At 31.5% G+C, this 21,301-nt stretch overlaps 4 protein-coding genes across 6 annotated transcripts in view; 2 read left to right on the forward strand and 2 right to left on the reverse strand.

The window, feature by feature from the left end:
• Positions 1-59: 59 nt before the first annotated feature.
• Positions 60-6,090, reverse strand: Sgl (UDP-glucose 6-dehydrogenase sgl). Its single transcript, XM_072002000.1, has 6 exons — positions 5,816-6,090; positions 4,222-4,704; positions 2,572-2,769; positions 1,865-2,311; positions 1,624-1,779; positions 60-1,554 (listed from the first exon to the last, which is right to left on the reverse strand). Exons 2-6 carry the CDS (start codon positions 4,681-4,683, stop codon positions 1,378-1,380), a joined length of 1,440 nt encoding a protein of 479 aa, XP_071858101.1. The 5' UTR covers positions 4,684-4,704; positions 5,816-6,090; the 3' UTR covers positions 60-1,377.
• A 593-nt stretch (positions 6,091-6,683) lies between these two features.
• Rpl7a (ribosomal protein L7A) lies at positions 6,684-9,264 on the forward strand. The gene is made up of 6 exons (XM_071999744.1): positions 6,684-6,843; positions 7,188-7,302; positions 7,414-7,563; positions 7,659-7,879; positions 8,700-8,822; positions 9,024-9,264. Exons 1-6 carry the CDS (start codon positions 6,829-6,831, stop codon positions 9,204-9,206), a joined length of 807 nt encoding a protein of 268 aa, XP_071855845.1. The 5' UTR covers positions 6,684-6,828; the 3' UTR covers positions 9,207-9,264.
• Positions 9,265-10,279: 1,015 nt separating this feature from the next.
• Vps53 (vacuolar protein sorting 53) lies at positions 10,280-14,224 on the reverse strand. 2 transcript variants are annotated; one of them, XM_072018483.1, is made up of 13 exons: positions 13,771-14,224; positions 13,211-13,611; positions 12,996-13,116; positions 12,786-12,922; positions 12,279-12,711; positions 11,863-12,209; positions 11,639-11,791; positions 11,435-11,560; positions 11,274-11,352; positions 11,033-11,181; positions 10,799-10,964; positions 10,543-10,689; positions 10,280-10,475 (listed from the first exon to the last, which is right to left on the reverse strand). In XM_072018483.1, exons 1-13 carry the CDS (start codon positions 13,855-13,857, stop codon positions 10,314-10,316), a joined length of 2,508 nt encoding a protein of 835 aa, XP_071874584.1. In that variant the 5' UTR covers positions 13,858-14,224; the 3' UTR covers positions 10,280-10,313. The 2 variants fall into 2 exon arrangements, with proteins under 2 accessions (XP_071874584.1, XP_071875414.1); XM_072019313.1 differs by having other exon boundaries at positions 10,281-10,475; positions 13,696-13,794.
• A 538-nt stretch (positions 14,225-14,762) lies between these two features.
• LOC139998499 (cell adhesion molecule 1) overlaps positions 14,763-21,301 on the forward strand; it is a 60,726-nt gene continuing 54,187 nt past the window's right edge. For both annotated transcript variants that reach the window (XM_071999624.1, XM_071999536.1), the window contains exons 1-2: positions 14,763-14,988; positions 20,395-20,600. In XM_071999624.1, coding sequence (XP_071855725.1) covers positions 14,922-14,988; positions 20,395-20,600 — 273 coding nt within the window. In that variant the 5' untranslated portion in view covers positions 14,763-14,921. The remainder of the gene's footprint in view (positions 14,989-20,394; positions 20,601-21,301) is intronic.

Below are 21,301 nucleotides of genomic sequence, written 5' to 3' on the forward strand. Positions count from 1 at the left end.
ATGTATATACTAAGTGTATTAATAATGTATTAATGTAAACAATCAATAAGGACACTGAATTAGAAAACTTTCTATTAACATTTATTTATAAATCTCGTGTATATAACCACAAAAGTAAAGTATTATGTTGCTTGGAATAAATCAATATTAAATTATTTGTTTATACCAGTTTCCTGTAATTACGTACAATGGAAATAGTTCTTGTAAAATTATCATGAATATTTTAACTTGCAAATCTTCTAAGACTTTGTTTTTTATAAATGGTATACATATTATACATTATACAAAACATTTTGATATCAAACATATATCAAATATATTTGACATATAATATAATATACCAAATACAACATTGATATTATTGCTTACTTTTTTCATTCCTTCCTAATGTTACTACAACAAAAGAATATGATATTTTGAAACTAATATTTTCTCTACAATAAAGCAAAAACAACTTTTATAACAATTTCATTATAACATTAAAAGTAGTAGTACCATTAAGAACGAATTATTTACACTTGTAAAAATATCTAATAAGAGCGTAATATCTAAAATTAAATGGAAAACTATAGGAAAAGTTTTCCAAAAATGCAATAAATGAATATGGAAGTATGAAAAAATAGAATTACAATAATTCTCCACATAATAGAAAATACTAATACATCTTTTTAAGTTAAAATATTGGTAAGTATTGTACTGTATCCTATAATGTCATAGTGTATCGCAATAAGTAATGTAATTAGTATCAAAAACTTCATACCTCCGTGCTCACTCGCGCAGTATTTGTTTTATATGCGTAACATATATTGCACGAAAAGTAAAGGAATATTCTTTGTTTGTTTCTTTTAAAATAGGATCTTCCGCTATAGATCGCATAAATGCCCACTTGTAAAAAGAATAAAGCTACAGTATTTATCATCATAATTATAATAATTGCAGATATCTACATATCAAATTATGTAAAAAGTATATATAAATGTTTGATACAACTGATGTTGTTCACTACTACAAACAGTTACAATAAGTGATATATATTAGGTACATACTTGTTCTTAAAAAGGCGCATTTGCTTCCAACATTTATAATCTTAAATCTAAGCTCCATCAAAAATGCTCGATCTTTCAAAATTTTGTAAATCTACATTTTTTGTAAATTTGGAAAAATTGTAAGCTAATTTACTATTTCACAAAATCTGTAAAAGAGGAAAATGCTTTAAGTAAAAGCAAATACTACTTTCTATGTCAAGATTATTCCATGGAGGGTATAAAATCTAGCACATTTCGGAATTTACAAGATTCTAAACCCACTCGCGTGATAATTAAAATATTTGTGAAATTAAATGAATTCGGTTTCATATGACAACCTGCATATATTTATTTATATTTGAGGTTGACTTCCCCATGCTCTTGAGAGTACGGTCCTCGTAATTCTTTTGCCAATAGTCTGTACGATAAAACCTATCTTTTGTAACCTATCGTGATCCAAAATTTTTCTTCCATCGAAAATATATGCAGGTTTCATCATGTTAATATAAATTCGTTTGTAATCCAGTTCCTAAAACAAATAATAAATTATACAATAATCGTAAAACTATTTTTTAAAATAATTACAATTGTTACTTACTACAAACTCATCCCATTCGGTACACAGTACTATAGCGTGTGTATCTTTCGTAACACTATAAGCGTCTTTGTAAATACTGATCCTGCTTTTTACGTATTCTGGATCATTAGTTACACTCGGATGTGTCAAATCCTCGATAATTTGACTCTCCTCGACCTTTATAAGAGAAAAAAGATACAAAACGCTTAGTAACTAGTCAAATGTACATATTACAGATTACATTCTCGTCGATGAGAATTACCTTGGGATCATATATATGAAGCATAGCACCCTCATCGAGTAGAGTCTTAGCAACATGAATGGCCGGTGACTCACGCGTGTCGCCAGTATTTTTCTTGAAGGCAAAGCCTAGCATAGAAATACTTTTGTCCGTGACGGTATTAAACAGAGACTCGATTACTTTTGCAGAGAACCTAGATTTCTGGTATTCGTTCATGTCTATGACTTGTTGCCAATAGGCCGCCACCTCCGGTAAGTTTAGACATTCGCAGATATACACCAAATTAAGAATATCCTTTTGAAAGCACGAACCACCAAATCCGACTGATGCGTGGAGGAACTTCGATCCTATTCGAGAGTCAAGGCCAACAGCCCGTGCCACCTCAGACACGTCCGCGCCAGTCGCTTCACATACCGCCGACAAGGAATTTATGCTTGATATGCGTTGCGCTAAAAAGGCATTTGCGGCCTAAAATCACAATTAATTCAAATAATTACATAATGATTTTACGTATAAGCTCGACTACGTGCCGTAGCAACATGATATTTCAAATGTAAAACATGACGACGCAGCGTTATCATTTATTTGACAAATAATGTTGCCTTTCCGTCTTTAACATTATCAATGTATACATTGCGTTGAAATTAGTTAATTTCGTTCATTAGCGTTTCGCAAACAGCAACGGTATCGTTTCGCCAATAAACCAATATTTTATTTTCTGCTTTTACCAGCTTGGATAACTCCGAACTCCAAGTATTCGTAGTTAAAATATTCTTCCTTGGAATCCAATGCTCGTAAACTTTGCATAATTCCTCGATGGCCGCCTGCCCTTCCGGTGAGTCCTCACCTCCGATTAAAACGCGATCTGCATTCACTAAATCCTCAATTGCGGTTCCCTCCGCCAAGAACTCCGGGTTTGATAAGATCTAAAGAAGAGATTACGCCTTTCCTGTTACTCTCATCTTGCACGATTGCGATGAAACTAAGAACACGTGACAAATAATAGAAAGGCTGATTAGCTGAGAAAGTAAAAAGGTCACGAACAATACGTGGCGAATGAAAAGCAGTTCGAATAGAAATTCTTGTACACTTGAGCAGATACGAACTCATCAAGTATTAAACCAGGTAATTCCAAAGCCCGACAGTTAATATGTATATTGACCATAGACGTAAGTAAGAATCAGGAATATTATTCACTGCATATCATCGAACGATTATTTCAAAATATTGTTGAAATGATAAATTGAACAGCTGTGAAATTAAATATTTATATAGGGTCGTACACAGCTGATAATTATCGATACGCTATTCGGAATAATTAAAGAATCAGTTATTTGACTTTCTCGTTTGCAATAATATTTACTTTTAATCGTGACTCAATTTCGAAATTTATCCCTTATTATGTTTCTGAAATTTTAAACTAGCAAATATATTTTAAGTATTTTAAAAGATATTTAAATTGCATTAGCATAGCCCATAAACAGAAAGGAAAAGAGATTAATCCACATGCACTAAAAGTTGTATCTGGCGAGCAGCGAGCCTAAAAATAGCTTCAAAGGATACAGTAAAATACTCTATTACAAGCAACAAGCGACTATTCTAAACTTCCTTTGCTTTTGTTTTACTTCGATACTCAATCCAATAAACTACATATTTATCTGCTCAATCTTGGCTTCTGAGTACTTTTACACGACGGAGTACAGGAAATCAGCCACGTGGCAATCGACCCATTACTCTCTAGATTCTACACGACTCTAAAATCTAGAGAGAGAGCAACGAAAGAGAAACAAAGAAGTTCCAAGAAAAGGATTTATACTTCGATCAAAGTAATTAGTATTTTACAACTGTCTTGCACGATAATTTACCAACTAACAATATTCTGCTGAATTTGCAAGTCGTAGGTTGTGGATTTTTCTTTTATAATTTCACGGTCTCAAGATATAGGATAATAAGACTATTTGTAATTTATGGAATTGATAAAATCTCGTTTGATTTATCACCGAAATTGTTAGGGTTATACAAGGAAATGTATTAATAATTTGCAACTCATGCAGATGTTTGTATAAGAAAATATATAAAATACTTGAAATAAAGTATTCATTATAATATTTGAAGGACAAAAGAAATCTCTATTTAGATTCCACTTTTTTAAATGCTTAAAGATAGAAATTTGCATAAACATCACCAGTTTACTTAAAACTTGTAAAATTTCATTAATATTAGTTTCATTAAGAGTCTAGAACGCGAAATTAATCCATTTTTTGCTTCTCCCATAAGCTTTCCTTACATAAAATTGTCTATTACGAAGTAAAAATATTCGATCAAGATTTCGCCGACATGGTTGATGCAGTCGTAAATTTTCGTAACGGAAATGTTACCTGATACGATACTCCTGGTTTATGATTGGCACGCAAAATATTCATGATACTCTCCGCTGCTCTGACTGGGACTGTGCTCTTCTCCACAACGATTTTGTCCCCGGTCGCAATTTCCGCGATCATTCTAGCTGCGTTCTCGACGTACTTCAAATCGGCTGCCCTTCCTTTCCCATTGCCAAATGTTTTTGTTGGCGTGTTGACCGAGATAAAAATCAAATCAGCCTCCTGGATTGCGGTCTCGATGTCCGTAGAAAAGAATAAATTTTTGCCGCGACATTTACGCACAACCTCATCGAGACCTGGTTCATAGATCGGAAGCTTTTCTGAGTTCCATTGTGCAATTCTTTCTTTACTCTTGTCCACTACAGTCACCTGAATCTCTGGGCACTTCAAGGCTATCACGCTACACGTCGGTCCACCTACATATCCGGCACCGATACCGCAAATCTTTCTGATAGTCATATCGATCGATTTATATCGTACCTATCAATCATTTAACTATTACTAGTTATCTTCTTCGAAGAAAAATAATTTATACAGTATAAAATATAATGGATTAATATATATATATTGCAATAATCATTAACTATCGCTAGATATAATGACTACAAAAGGCATTGCACATATCTTTATTTCTAATGAAGCAATTTTCTATCAGATTCTGCATTTTACTTTTACAGTACCAAATTTTGGAAGTCATATGAGAGTAATATATATTACTAACTAATACGAAATTTGATACTAATTAATTATGTAATAAGTATGTGCTATAATAAAAATAATGCTGTGCAAATACTTTTTGTGGCCACTTAAGTATATTTGCGTTTCATAGATTCATAAAGTTTTTAGGGAATGATATCAAATTTTTATTTCGTAATGTTTATTTCATATGTATATTTACTGGAAAAATTATTATTATTATTATAGTTATTTAGTGCTAACTGACACTAAGAATTATAGCTGCAATATACTGTATTTACAATTACAAAGTAATTTATTATCGGCTAACATTTTTGCACCGACATTTGCAGACACCGAGGTCTTCTAAATTGAGAAGTATGTTGATAATATTAATCTGTAGTTAAATAAATCGAAATCAACCGAGATGTTTTTTTCCGCGACATTCTTCTCTTAAACTGAAAATTGAAAGATTCTATCGGAATATATATATGTTCCGTTGATGTTTTAATGAAACGTAAATTTGATTGTTGTACGAGTTACAAAATTTGTATAATAATATAACAAAAAAATTAATTTTAACATTTAGTTGCATTCCTTTTTCACAGACTATCCTCAACGGTAATTTAAGTACACATATTCATATTTTCACCAATTCAAGTAAAGTATGCTTTTCAATGAAAAATGTTGCATACTGCTATAATTTAATGTGGATTTGATGGAATTAACATTAAAGATGTATTTAACATGTTTTTGTCAGTAATCGCGAGCGAAATTCTACATGACGCTTCAGCATACGATGCAAGTAGTGACCATAAAATCTATTGCTAGCTTTAAACAGATAGAATAGAAATCTTCAGTAATAATGTTTAAGATAATATAAAGTGGTTACACTTAATGTATATACTAACATTACCTGTAATGGTCCAAAAAGTACACCCAAATAGAAAATGTGCGATTTCTCAGAATCGACAGTTGCAGGGAAGAAAATGTCACGATAAGTCGGAAACTAACACTAATTATCCAAGTTACGTACTGTCACGAACACACTAATAAACGAAAGTTTTTCGAATACCAAATATCAGCTTTCATGACAGATGAGTATCTTAGACGGATTGTCGACACATTACGAACTTAGCACATCATAGCCGCTACACGATCTCCTTCGGAAAACAGTCCAGAGTGGAGGCGCGAAGATCGCGCACGCGAACCGTCGTTGTCGTCGCTGCCGTCGTTGCCACATTTTCGTCCCTAGCGAATTCATGCATGAATCCTTTGAACAGTTTTAATTCGTTGTCGCATCTTTCAGATATATAAATATATTTTGGAAAGAAAACTTGTTCTCAAACTATATCTTAGGCGTAATGTTAATTGTTACGTTTATTTTTCATTGATATAATACGTTCTAAATCAATATGCATATAATTTCTGTGCTTCATATGCATAGAATCTTAATGTATTCATATCCATAAATTTTACAATTATTCATCTCATATTTTCTATTTTTCTATTTATATCTTTTTTGTTTGTAAATTTATGAATTTTCTATTTATACATATATTTTCACAAAAGAAAGAATAATTATTTTAAACAGTGGAATTATGAATTTATTTCATCTTTGTCCTTTTTTCAAATTTAAAAATAATTAAATTAAAATAATATATTATTTAATATATTAAAATAATTAATTAAAAAATATATTGCAATAAGTGGTTTGAAGAAATAGAAATAATCGTGTTTCTTTTCTAGAAGCAAGTAATTTCATGAAGATTTTGATTGTCAAGTGGCGCTGTTGCATGCTTGTGGTGTCGCTGCTGCATGAACCTTTCTTTACGTTCTTGGCGGTCATACCTCGCGTTGTTCTAAGCAAGATACAAACTTTTATATCCATTGTGATATAAAAGATCCATTAGGTTTTTTGTTAAAACGATGGTTCAGAAGAAAGTAAGTTTACTAAATGGCTAAATAAGATTAATATTTCTAACAGTAATTAGTTACTGTTATGAATTATAGTGGTTCGATCTCAGCATGTTTTGGACATATGATGTTATAAATCTATTTCTTTTATATAGATTTGTTTATCATATTCTATAAGCTATTGGAAATGATATTATTTATTATTGTAGAAGTATATAAATTTTTGGCATTTGCAAAAGTTATAATGTTTTAGTTTTCATAAGATTAACTGCCACATTTTGCATGTACGCATGATTTTGAACAATGATAATGAATGCTTAATAATATTTATGATATAAATGATATTAATATATGCATTTACAAAAATGTAGCCCAAGAAGAAAGTAGGAAAGAAGGTGGCTGCTGCACCTTTGGCAGTCAAGAAGGTTGAACCCAAAAAACAAACCAATCCTCTGTTTGAAAAACGTACTCGTAACTTTGGTATTGGTAAGTTGGACACATAACTTTAGATATACAAATTAATTATAATATATTAACATTAAATAACATACAATATAACATACATGACAACAAAATAATAAACCATCTATTATTTAGGACAGGATATTCAACCTGCTCGTGATCTTAGCCGCTTTGTGAAATGGCCCAAGTATATTCGTATTCAGCGGCAGAGAGCTGTACTGCAAAAAAGACTAAAAGTACCACCACCAATCAATCAATTTACACAGACATTGGATAAACAAACAGGTATGTTTATTTTATATTTGTTACATGCTAGTAAATAAAACAGTAAGGAAATTTAACAATTCATAGAGATCTATCATTAACCTTTCATGTTACAGCAACACAATTATTCAAAATGTTGGAAAAATATAGACCTGATTCAGTTCTTATGAAAAAATTGAAGCTGAGAGATAGAGCTGAACAAAAAGTTATAAAGAAAGAAGATACACCAGTAAAGAAACCTAATGTGTTACGCAGTGGAACAAATACAGTCACTACACTCGTAGAACAGAAGAAAGCTCAGCTTGTGGTAATTGCCCATGACGTGGACCCAATTGAGGTATACTTCCTTGTCTCTTAAAATACTATGTAAAGTATATTTAACACGTTCGTCGCCACGTCGCACATATCTATGCGACGGGTATACTTCCGTGAAGGCTCCGTCACCAAAGTATGGTCACGTTCTTCTTGTTCGAGTTAATATAAATATATGATATTATATATAGGATATACAACATAATAATATTAAAAACATATTATACCATACTTTTTATTAATTTATATTCTGGATAATATATTACATTGTTCTGTATCGCATGGTATTCGTTAAAACATTCCAAACACATTTGGGGTGATTTTAGGCACTTTGAACAATAGTTATAGACTCCGTCATCACTACTCTCCTCACTTTTAAATATATTTTCACGCTGTTTACTGAACATTTTGAGGATGAAAAAATCACTGATGTACGGTCTCACAAGTATGCTTCTCGACTAAATGAAAGATCTGAGATATCTGCCATGAAGTCCCTTGGAATACTCTAACGGGAAAGCTTATCGCTTTCTCCATTTCAGAAATAAATAATCTTTTCTTTACAATGAATCGAAGGCGATAAACGATGAATTCCTGCTTGTTGCTCTATTTACATTCTTTGGCGGTCGGATTTGGGCCCCGCAGGAAACTTAGCCGAATCACGCTGGGCGACGAACGTGTTAATTGTTCCATCACAATGATGTTAGAATTTCTTCACCTGAGAATAAATTGATATAATCAATCTTTTTCAAAGGATGAAATGTGATTCTGAGTACTATATAGTTGTAGTCATAAACTATTGATTACAATATTATTCTCTTTGATAGATATATTACTTTTTATCACAGGTTGTTCTATTTCTACCAGCCCTCTGTCGTAAAATGGGTGTACCTTATTGTATTGTGAAAGGTAAATCGCGATTGGGACTCCTTGTTAGGCGTAAAACTTGTACTGCACTAGCTTTGGTACAGGTAAGAGTTTTCATCAAAGCCAACTATTCTTACATAACATATAATTAATAATTTATAGTATGATGAATTTAAATAGAGCCAATCCAATGATAATTTTAGTGATATAACTAAACAATATGTTATACTGATATAATTTTATTAGTATTATGTATTATAATTTTAATGTACTTTATTTTCGATAACGCATTATTTTTATTTCAGGTTGATTCCGGCGATAGAGCCAACTTCTCGAAACTGGTTGAAGCTATTAAAACAAACTTCAATGATAGATATGATGAAATCCGACGTCACTGGGGTGGTGGTCTCCTAGGCAGCAAATCTGCCGCTAGAATAGCTAAGTTAGAGAAAGCTAAAGCAAAGGAACTTGCACAAAAGCAGGGTTAACACCTACCTGCTTATTGAATGTTGTTTATTAAGTACAACAATAAAATACAAAACCAAAGCTTCTGTTGTTCTATATAACACACAAATCCTTTGATTAAGACGGAAAATTTAGAATCAAAATTATTAATTTAGGAAGATGAAATTTCATTATTGTTACGACCGTTCTCGGAGAGACGCGGTCGCGAGGAAAACGCATCAGCGAGAGGCGTAAATTCTCGCTACGATTCGGCTAATCGACGCCGCGAAAGAGTCGTTCCCCTTGTTTCGATTAGGATAACAGGGGTGGTTAAACTGAAATCAACGTTGTGTTAACAGGTTAATATGACGTATATATTCAACAATAGATTACACAATATTATGTGCGTCACAAGTATTTGACGATGAGTACAGTTAATGCGTTACAGAAGTATAACCCGACTTGACGATATCTCTCGATGAGTTAGTTAGACTTTACGAAACGGATTGATTTAAGGGTAGTACCGTGGTAGACTTGTTGACTGTTCTGACGACGAAAATGGACTACCCTGAAAGTGACGATGCTGTGTCAGAGAAGAGCTAGGGAAGGGTGTGTCTAGCATACGGGATCATCGGATTTGTTGATGACAGTTTTGGGCCAGGAAAGTGAGGGTAATAGACATTGTTTCTATTGGCTATTACGATTGTTGGTGGACTAGGAGGGGTCTTAGCCGCCCTCGATAGAAAGTTGGTGATAGAAAGCATCGCACGTGTGGAAAAACCAACTTTCAAGTGTTTTCCAGAAACAAACTAGAGACCTTAGAAAACGCTTTCGTAAAAAGATCTTTGTTCGATCTGAATGACTTTAGCTAGAATTTTCTAAGATTTATGGTCGGTCCTTGAGATTCTTAAGGGTACGCAATAAGGATGTGCGGACATCTAGTTGCCATCCCGTCCGCGATGTGAGGCCCGGTCCAGGTAGAGAGTCGGCCGACGTAACAATTATATAAAAACAATTTTTACTTTATTGAAACAAAGTGAAAGAATTATGCAAATTTAGTAATTATATAGTTACAATCATATTTAAGTTGTATATGTACACTAAAATATAATATATATATATATATATATATAAGTTTTACTATGAAACATTCATATTCTTTTTTTAATTAATTTTTCCAATCTTTTTATTCGTCCAGCTTCGTGTTCTGGGCTATCTTGAATGACGTGACTCCTAGTGTCATGTGAAATATCTGTATTCTCAGGTTGCTTGAACTGTTCTAGTAATAGAACTTGTTCTGTTTTTTTCAAGCCCTACGAATTATTGAGATTTTAATATGACTGTTAAGTATTCTAAATGTTTATAAAAAGATTAGTTTACCTTCATATCCAAAATTTTTTGAAATTCTGGCGCTTGCAAATCTGGTAGACGTATTCTGCATTGTTTTACAAACTCTTTTGGAGATTCTATTGGTGACATCACAATTTTGAGTATCATTTCCGCACTTGCCATACCTTTTACTACTACCTGTTTATAGTAAAATATATGTTTTGATACAAATTAATATATCAAGTTAATATATACAAATTAATGTGCTGATTAATTTATAAAAAGTTAATATATCAAAAGAAATTACTTTAGTATATGTCGCTGGTGCTTTTCTTTGAACTTGATATCCTGTTGATGGGAGGTCCAAAAGGGCAGTTTTCAACATATGTACGTCTAATAGTAATTGTTCAGCGCCCACAGTATTTAAAGGTTTGCATTTATACAATTGCTGTACTAATTTTACTATAAAAGAACTGCAAGGAAATACATTTTTCATTAACTTCCTTAGTAAAACAAATTCACTTTTTGTTTCAGTTTTTACCTGGCAAACTTAACACAGAGTTGAGTAAAATATTTTCTGCATGAAGACAACCTATCTCTGATAGTAGGTATTGTTTGTCGAAGATGTGCCACAATAGTATTAACATAATTACTTTGGTCACCAACAACCTCTATGGCACTCCATTGAACCTAAGAAATATTTGCATATCAATAACGGTGAATAAAATCATTCAAAATATTTATAAAGCATACGTATAACAAATATGAAACTGAATAAATACCTTTGTCATTGCAGTTAATGCAGATTCACATGCAGACTCTAAATCTTGAACAAGTAGTTGTATACAATTCGATATAACACTGGAAAAGTTGTTATGAATAATATTAAAAAAATTAACTAAATATCGATAACCTGAAAAAAGATATGTAAATAAGTATATACTTATGAAAAATATCTTGTTCCTGAGATAGATTAATCTTTTCTGAATAACATCTATCTGTTTTTTCTCTTAATTTTTCTTCCAATTGTTGTGTTGTTTCTAAGCAATATTCGGCTGTTGTCAGTATACTGAAAAATAACTTCGTGCAATTAATTTTTTTATAAATATTATGTTAATTAAAATACCATCAATTAGCAAATTGTTACCAGCATATACGCGATTGCTCTTCTTTGCTAAATCTCGTGCTTTCACCTTCTTTTAGAAAGCTTTGAAAATTTTGTATAAAACCAGATGTTGAGAGGTCCCGAAAATCACGTATACTACTCATACTGGTACCAATTCCTGTACCACCTCCGATTCTGTAATAAATTTTAATTATAAAAAGTCATAAATTTAATTAATTCAAATAAAAAGCGTGTACTCTACTTACTTAGGTAAATTATTTTGTAATATTTTAAGAGCATATTCTCGCAAATATTTTTGAAAAGTTTCAGCTAAACTCAACATAATCGAGCCAGTACTAAGTTGTGTACATTGCAACATGCACTTTTTATAAAATACAAACAGATCTGCGCAAGAGGATAACACACTACTAGGACCTTCAATACCATCAAAATCTTTTGCACCAGGTGGTTGTGTTTTAGAATCTGATATAAATTTATCCATTAGATCTGCTAGATTACGATCCAAACTTTCTATATAAATGTTTAAGTATGGTTCAAAACATTTTCCTATAAGATTTGAAAATGGTGATGGTTTTGGTTTTTCGTTTTGTACCTGTTATATAATACAACCGTTAGTATAAATCTTAAGTAGAAGACAATTTTATACAACATTTTTAAAAACCTGGTCATTTTGTTCAAACGGATTTCCTGGAACTTTATTATCAGTCGTGTCTGCAGTAGTAATCCTTTTATTTGTTATATCCACATTTTCCAAAGTAATACCACTAAATCTTTTTGTTAATAATGATTCAAAATTACTTGTTCTTTGAATTGCATAAAGTAATAGTTTTACATCTATTTCAGAACGTCTTTTATGCATTAACTTTGTAAGATCTTCTCTTGTAACATGACAAAATTGCACAGCAATTCGTTCAGAAATCTCCCAATCTTGCGGGAAGATTGTACCAAATTTTGACTCAAAATCAAGTAAATGCTTTTTTATCCATGCATAGCGTCGATCTATTTTATCTAACCATGCAAAATCTTGATTTTCATCAAAGAGATGTGCATATTCTTGTAATTGAATACCCACAAACCAAGTAAGTAGATCTTTCCTTGTAAAAAGAATTAGTCATTACATTTGTGTTAAAACTATTTGAGTAACTAATCTTCTAATAAACATACTTACTTAACTTTAGGGTCCAATACAGATAACACTAAACAACCTTCTGTTAACTGATTAAAGTATTTTGGATTTTGACCAGAAAATGCTTGTTTAAAATCTGCTGTAATTTGTTGAGCCAGTTCAATATGTATTTGACGTACCTTTATTTCAGAATGTTAATAAACATTATATATATTTTACTATTACTGCTATAAAAATTCATATATTACATACTTCATCAGACAATTGTTTCACTTGAGGTATATCCATGTAACTACTAAAATGTTGCATCACCTCCATCACTGCTTGCAATGGTAAAACAATTTCACCATATTGTTTCTTTTGTGTTAATACTCTAAAGTAACACGCAAATAACATTATAAAGTAATAATCACTAAATTACATGTGTTAACTATATTTTTTCTAAAAAATTATTGTAAAAAAATTACTTTAAAGTATCTACACCCTCTACGAGCATATGTAAATGATTTAAAGCTGTTATCGAGGCAGTGAGATTTCTTTTAGCAAAATCCAGTTGTTTAATATCTCTTGTTATTTCCTTAACGACCTCTTCAGATTGTTCTGCTTTATCTTTAATATCTTTGATATGCACAAATAATTTTTTTATTACTTTCTGTGCATCTTCTAATGCTGCTTTTCCATCCTGACCTACATTTGTTTGTCCACGTACTACCGAGCGAATTTCCTTGTCTATGTTACATATTTTTAATTCCATGTTATTTACTACATCGTCTATATTCGATAGAGATTGTTCGGTTGGGAATAATGAATTTATATAATCTACTACATTAAAGTTTGGTTGATCCAATGGATCTGTACTAGGTAAAACCTAAAAATTAAAAAATAATTTATTTAATATAAATTCATATAAATCACTAAAACAAAAAAGAAAAAATAAATCGTAATACTTAACAAGATAAGAAAACGTTAACTGCTCATTAAGGATAAATGTCAGTGTATATTTTGACAGTTATATGGTCAATCTAACCTGTTCGATCACATTCTGTACATTAGGTGGAAAGGTGTAAATAGTTGAATGTAAATCTTCTAATTCATCTTCCTCATGTCCTTCCATTTCTGTTTATGCTTCAATCTCAACTATACAACTCATACGTATTTCATTTTAAACGTATTTGTATGAGCATATGACAAGAAGATATATAAAATGTTTATACGAATACTTCAAACCCACAATATACAAAAGTAGAAAGGAATGAATTTTATACTATAAGTGTCGCTCATTTGAATATTATTTTTATGCCTCACAATATAGCAGTTAATTATTTTTGTCATAAGTTCAAACAGTAATGAGCCATCTAATGAATTTTGCATATATGTATAAATTAACATTAACACATTATATTATGACATTTATCATTTATATTTAATGTATTATAACTTGTTGTAATAGCTTAGTATCTAAAAAAGTTAAAAATAATTAATATTTTTATTGCTATAAAATTAAATATTCAATAAAAGAGCACATTGAAATAAAAAATGGCACTATTTAGGTGGTTTTCACAATATTTTTATTAATCTGTTAACACTTATTTCATTCCTAATATTTAAAAATACGAACAGAATAATAAAATATTTATATTATGAATATTATATACATACATATATGTATATATAAATTTATCTTTTTCTGTTCCTTTTAATCGAATTTTTCAATTATAAATATATTATACTATAAAAGATTATTTGGAAATATATACAAGTTATGTAGTATGTTACTACAAGTAATAATATTCTTTTCACGATAGTAATTTATCTCTTTGTCGTAGCAACTGTGTTAATTAAAATTGACGGTTCCACCTTATCATGAAGGTACTAAAGCGTTATGCATTTCGGTTTACACTTTGCATCGTTTATTTCATGGCTGACCCATTAGCAAATCCAACGCTGAAGATCGCTCGATAAGCGAAAAGGCAGCGAGTCTCCGCTCTATGTTTTATATTCTATGGGAGTTGGTGAAACGATCGAAAAGCTTGGTCAGTTGTAGCGCCGACTCAGCTCGAAGTTGTGTAGTTTAAAGGCACATCACTGTACAAAATAGACGCACGTTTTTTCCGTATTAAGTAACGTAGAGAGCAGTAAGATTTTGCGTAGAGACAACACGAGAAAATTCATACGAGGATGCCACGCATTCAGTCAGCATACTGGGGGAAATTCGTATTCGTATATATTTTACAATTATTTTCATGTAAGTTGTACGCAATCGTGAACACCCACCCGGCCAGTTCATTCTGTTCTTGATAGTGAAAATTACCGATTGTTTTTCTATCGAAATTTTTAGTATTATATAATGTTTCAAACTGAAAAGGAACTCAATCATCGAAATCAAGTTTCCTATCCTGAGAAATTTGCCCGATCGTTTTCGTTGTAAAACATCTTATACGAAACATTCTAAGTCTTTTCAGAATTTGAATGAGAAAGTCATCTGTACTAGTGTTTCATTGACAGTATAAGAAAAACAAATAATCTAGTGAAATAAATGTACATCGATATACGTGACTTCATTTATGTAAAATACTATATATTTCGAATTTAGTCTAGACAATACGAATGTATTATCAGTGATTATGAGTGAAAAGATAATCAGAAGCAAGTTTAACTACTTATACGTCTAATAAATTTGGCTAAAAAGAATGTATTGTTAATTAGTGAAATATTATTAGTTGGAGATTCTACCGAATTACGAAGTGTATAGATGTGTTTACATTATTCGCGGTTTTTTTTTAAACTTTTCGTCATATATGTAACGTGTCACACGTATTAAATATTTTTCTTCAATTATTTAAATTATTATAATATTTCGTTTACGATAAGATGTATCTTAAAATTCATTACGGCAGTTTATAAATGGAATTCGTTTGACATTTGTCTACTCTTCCAATTATAGGAAGACAGAAGCAGGATACAACAAGGAATCAAAAATGGCTCAGCATATGTTCAATCTCATTTAATCATTTCAACCACTAACAAAATGGCTACAACTTATATCAAATTTTTTACTTTTCTTAATATATTATAGATATATTTATCATTTTTTCGCCTCAAAAATAATAATTACACAAATAAAATAATTATGATCTTATATTATTATCAGGAAATATTGTTCAAATCTATTATATTGCTTTTTGCTGATTTATGATAATTCTCGTAGATTATCACTGAAAACTAGAATTAAAATTAAAATACGTGACGAATCGTTGAACGGATTCTCGTTTCTGCCATTTGCTCGCTTTTTCTTCCCTTTCGTTTCACGGTACACACAGAGGCGTTCCGGAAGAACTCTCGAGCTGCGAACTGCGAACGTTGTTCGGAAAAATTTATTTAAATCTGAAATGTGCGCGATCTAGGCGATTCGTATATACCATAAAACAATTCCATTTTCGACGATTATTCATTGTTATATACTGATTTCGAAATGTCTTAAAAATACCCGGAATAGCCTGCGCGCGTGTTAGTAACACGCGCTTTCAGTGATCGATACAGTAACACCTCCCAGCAACAGGGTACTGCCACAAGTAGTTATAGTCGACCGAAACCTCTCCATCCTTCCTTACGGTTTCATCAAACCTTGCGTATTTTCCGCGATGTCTCCCTTTTGACTTATCTATTCTTTAAAAATTTCTCCTCGGCTAGCCCATTAGCATAATTTCGATCATTTATATGAGGTTCTAGACAAGCGACAATTGGATGAACGGAACAAAAAATTGACACGAATACGTTGGACCTACTTCTACAACGACCTAGATTTCACGAAGGAACTCGCTCGCATTAACAGACACTTGCCTTCCGGCACGCTAAATTGTATCGATTATCCGGTTATTAATTGTTGCCCGATGATGTAGCTCGGGGTAATTGTTACTCGACACATTAACAACGAATCGTCGCGACGTTACGCGGCGCACGATCCGAACGTTAACGCGATAACATGTAAATTTGATCGTACCAGCTGTTTCATTAATTATAAGCGAAAGTTTATTGGTTACTTTGAAAGATATGACCCGGGATCTGAAATTTTTGTTCAATCTACAGTTGAAGTTTTATAATTGAAAAGATAGATATTGCTAATCCCTTGCTTTATCAGTTTTTCTGTATATCTATCTATATACATATTGTCGGTCATATGTATCAGGATTCCTATTCTTTACGTCTATTGGGAAACTAATAAATTTTACTTCATTTAGTATTTTACATCGTATGGCACGTATGAAAATTAGAAGAAGAACTCAATAAATCATATTTTTAATTTTCTACAGAACAGCAGTTTCAAAATTCAGTAAATTATTTGATGCTGGGGTAAACACGTATGTTTCCACTTTCTGCATAATTTAAAAATATTGCATGCCTTGTATTAAAATATCGAAACATTAAAATAAAAGAATCAAACAAATGTACTTATCGTACTTTTATCCTATTATATTCAGGTGGTGTAAATGGAATTACAAATTTACCTATATAATAAATAATATATAATAAAATATATAATAAAATAACTAAAAAGGTAGGAGAAATGAAAAGCATTTAATTTGTATTAAACATCAGCATGATCAACAATGTTATAAATGTTTGTATTTATACTGGAGAGCTCTCTGCTTTCTCACCTTTTATCGGTGAAAATAATAAGAAAAGTAATCATATTATCAATATTGTCGTAAAGGCGCCAATGGAATACAAAGGATTAAATGCCGACGACGAGTTGAAATTGAATTTTCAGACGAATAGAAATCTTGTTACGTTTGCTCCTTAATTCTCGCTGCTGGTGTAACTCGATATTACAAAGCAAGGGATTAATAAAAATTGTTAATTTCAACCAATAATAACATTTTTAAATGCATCATAGTTTGAGAATCGTTGTAAAGTTTTTACAATAATTATGTTTTTTAAGATATGTCAAATCGTTTTCTCTTATGTACGTTCTAGTTATTTAAAACGTGATAAAGATTTAGACTAGTATGGAGGACATTCGAATAATTTTAGATCTGAATTTTCTATGGATCACAATACAGTGACAGTTGATGCATTAGAACGTTATCAGTTTATCAAAAATCGATTTTTAATCATGATCGTAATAAACTCGTCGATAATAATGGCGGATCTAATCAATTCATTCTATCAAATTGTTTTAAACTCTCCGAAAAAAGGTCGTATCATCAAGTTTATTTTTATTAATATAACAGAAAAATTATCTGAAACAACTAAAAATCAGGCAAAAGGATTATTCATTTTATTTTGCCTTATTTTTTGTATATACCTATCGTAGATTTTGTATTATCGAAATATTTTTTAACCGTCATTATAATTGTGACCAGCTTTCATGAAACGTAGCCATTAATTATGATTTTAATAAACGTATAAAACGAAGAACACAAGATTCGTTTTAGCTGACGCAGCCGAGCACAATGTTTAAAGTTTTATGTTATGTTATTGAACGGGTGGAATTTCCCAGTTTGTTGTCCCGAGAATAAATGAATGATTTTGTTATTGTCAACGATGTAATTAGGGGCGAGGGACAAGAAGGGCAAAACATTTTCTTGTTGAATCATAACGAGGCAAGTTTTGCGTGTTACATTTTGTGATTTCCGTTTCCCGTTATATCTGTTGCTGCGTGTACTTTTCACTACGCATAATAATGAGACATTTGAGATTCGTTAAACGAATTATTATCCATTCAAGCCCACCGCCATTATCACGTGAAACGTTCTTTTATCCTGCATGTGCTCTGTATCGCGTTTTTATCTGCATTTCAGTCATATTTCGCTTTAACTCTACTCTACAATCATCTTTTTTTTCTGAAAACTGTTTGAATATGATCATATTTTATATTTTTACATATCTACATACACATATATATATATAGGGTTGGCAACTAAATGATTGCGTATTTTAAATAAGAAGGAAAATTCAAAATTTTTGCTTAAAAATACAACTTTATTCAATTAGGTATTGTTCGTTTTTGTCGATGACCTTTGCCATCTTTCAAGCAATGTTATAACTCCATGTTCATAAAACTTCTGATTTTTGCCAACAAAAAACTGAATTAAATGTGATTTTACATCATCAGCGTCATTAAAAATTTTACCGTTTAAGGAGTTCTGCATGGAACGAAATAAATGGTAATCTGAAGGCGCAAGGTCAGAGCTATATGGTGGATGTGACAACAAATCCCAACCTAGTTCCAATAATTTTTGGCGAGTGACCAAAGATGTGCGGAGCTTTGCATCATCATGCTGGAAAACAACACCCTTACGACTTGCCAATTCTGGCTCATTTTCTTGAGCTGCATCGCTCAGTTTGCCAAGTTGTTGAACGTACACGTTTGAATTAATTGTTTGGTTTCTTGGTAAAAGTTCAAAGTACAGAATTCCTTTATAACCCCACCAAATTAACAGCATAATCTCAGCTTTTGGTGTCGTCTGGGCTGGTTCATCTTGCATCACCCACGATCTTTTCCGAGCAACATTGTTATAAACTATCCACTTTTCGTCGCTAGTAATCAATCGTTTCAGAAATGGATCAATTGCGTTGCGTTTCAGAAGCGAAACGCAGATGCTAATACGTTGCGTCAAATGAATTTCCTTAATCTGATGAGAGATCCATAAATCGAGTTTCTTGACATAGTCAAGCTGTTTTAATTTTTTTTTAATGCATGTATGCGATACATTGAACTTCTCTGCAATCTCGCGCATTGTGCTATGACGATCTGAATCGATAATGGCCTTGATATGGGGCAAACCCATTTTAACACTGTCTTTCTTTCAAAACTTCATTCCCATATACGGCACGTAACTTCTTGTGTGCTTGCGATGCGTTCTTGCCTTTTCGGAAATAATACAATAAAATATATTTGAAATGCGCGTCTTGTTCTTTCATTTTGAAATTAGGATAAAAACGAAACTAAATAACTAATCGATACAATTTTTTTTACTAAATGAAAGGTGGAAGTCCAAACAACAAGAAAACAATATAGATTAGGTGCTTTGAACACGTTGACAAAACAAAAGAATATGCTAAGACCACTTATTGACAAAATCCGCAATCACTTAGTTGCCAACACAATATATACTAAATGTACCTCTAACGAGATGGATATTTCGCAAGAATAAAATATAATATTTTCACATAATGAAAAGTACATAAATGAAGTAAAAATATGTTAATCAATTAATCAATTCGTAATAGAAAATGAATAACTTTGAAATGTTCAATGAATCAGAGGATGTATGCTCAATATTACTAAGTGGTAGAAATGACAAACGGGATGTTTTTACGAGACAGCAGAATTGTAACCATGTGGCATGATGTGAAATTATAATTATCTTGTAAAGGCGGAGAGAATGATATTTATTTGTTGGAATATTTCATATATTTCATATATGTTCATTATTCAGCGGTATTGAATACTTTAACGGAAAAGCTCGGGAAATGGGATTATAATTATGTGATCAAAGGAAAAAGAAGCATAGAGATAATAGTTGGCAAAATATTTGATAAATTCTATACTTTAATGAAAAAGATTGGAAAGTTAAATAATCATAAAAGCTACTGCCCTAGCGAGAAATTGTTATTCAAAAAGTAAAACGTCATCGGTGACTTTCAGATGCAACTTGCACGGTGCATGTACGACTGATAGCACCCAACTACGTAACATACAACAGCACAGCTACTCTGCATTGCGATCATAGTGTCCCAGATGCTTACTTGCATAAAGTCGAGTTCATGAAGGATGACAAGAAGATATTACAATACATAAAGGACAGGAAACCACCTTTCAAGGACTGGAAAATAGAGGGCGCAAGCATGAAGGTGAGTTTTATACAATCAACATACGATGGTCCTGGCTGTCTTCCAATTATGCAGTCTTTAAACAATTGCGTAGTCATACTCATCGCATATGCTATCCCGAGCAAACGATAATCTTCAAATTGACAAATCAGCTTTATTTTCTTTTACTCCTTTTTTCTTTGATACAGCAAAATATCATTGACGTAAGATTGTGTTGGTATTTTCACGCATATTTTATCAACGCATCCATTTTATATCATATTTAATACGGTTAATATTTTATGCGTTGTTTATATGACATTACCTGTAACATTAAATTCTTGACGTTTTATGTGCGTATCGGCTCAATTTTTTATTTTATCATATTTTAAACATTGATAAATGTATTGTTATTTATAATTTACTATCGCATCCGTATTTTATGTTGTGTTTTAGTATTTTCTGGTTGATATAACTTTAAATTTTATTTCTCTTAAATAAATACAATTTTATAATTTATTATGACATTTATCTTATACAAGGCGTTTTAGTATTTTACGATACAACTTTTTTATTTCGTTCGTGTTAAATGAATTTTAAAATCTCTTGAAATTTACGGTTTTAAGTTTCCTCGTTTATCGATTTCGGGTCTGCATTATTTTATTTGACGTTATTTAAAGTTTTGGTGAAAATAAGAGATTTTATATCACTACACTTTATATTATATTTTATGTCACATTGAT

Source organism: Bombus fervidus, chromosome 1, assembly GCF_041682495.2.
Source record: "Bombus fervidus isolate BK054 chromosome 1, iyBomFerv1, whole genome shotgun sequence".
Classification (NCBI taxonomy): Eukaryota; Metazoa; Arthropoda; class Insecta; order Hymenoptera; family Apidae; genus Bombus; species Bombus fervidus.

What these genes read in the sequence shown, in the direction of transcription:
- Sgl (XM_072002000.1), bottom strand. Translation starts at nt 4,683, where the DNA reads ATGACTATCAGAAAGATTTGCGGTATCGGTGCCGGATATGTAGGTGGA. An exon ending in AACCAGGAGTATCGTATCAG is followed by an intron (nt 2,770 to 4,221) that starts GTAACATTTCCG and finishes TCTCTTCTTTAG; the next exon opens with ATCTTATCAAACCCGGAGTT. An exon ending in TTCATATATATGATCCCAAG is followed by an intron (nt 1,780 to 1,864) that starts GTAATTCTCATC and finishes TCTCTTATAAAG; the next exon opens with GTCGAGGAGAGTCAAATTAT.
- Rpl7a (XM_071999744.1), top strand. An exon ending in TACTCGTAACTTTGGTATTG is followed by an intron (nt 7,303 to 7,413) that starts GTAAGTTGGACA and finishes TCTATTATTTAG; the next exon opens with GACAGGATATTCAACCTGCT. An exon ending in ATGACGTGGACCCAATTGAG is followed by an intron (nt 7,880 to 8,699) that starts GTATACTTCCTT and finishes TTTTTATCACAG; the next exon opens with GTTGTTCTATTTCTACCAGC.
- Vps53 (XM_072018483.1), bottom strand. Translation starts at nt 13,857, where the DNA reads ATGGAAGGACATGAGGAAGATGAATTAGAAGATTTACATTCAACTATT. An exon ending in GAGGGTGTAGATACTTTAAA is followed by an intron (nt 13,117 to 13,210) that starts GTAATTTTTTTA and finishes GTGTTACTTTAG; the next exon opens with AGTATTAACACAAAAGAAAC. An exon ending in CATTAACTGCAATGACAAAG is followed by an intron (nt 11,182 to 11,273) that starts GTATTTATTCAG and finishes AATATTTCTTAG; the next exon opens with GTTCAATGGAGTGCCATAGA.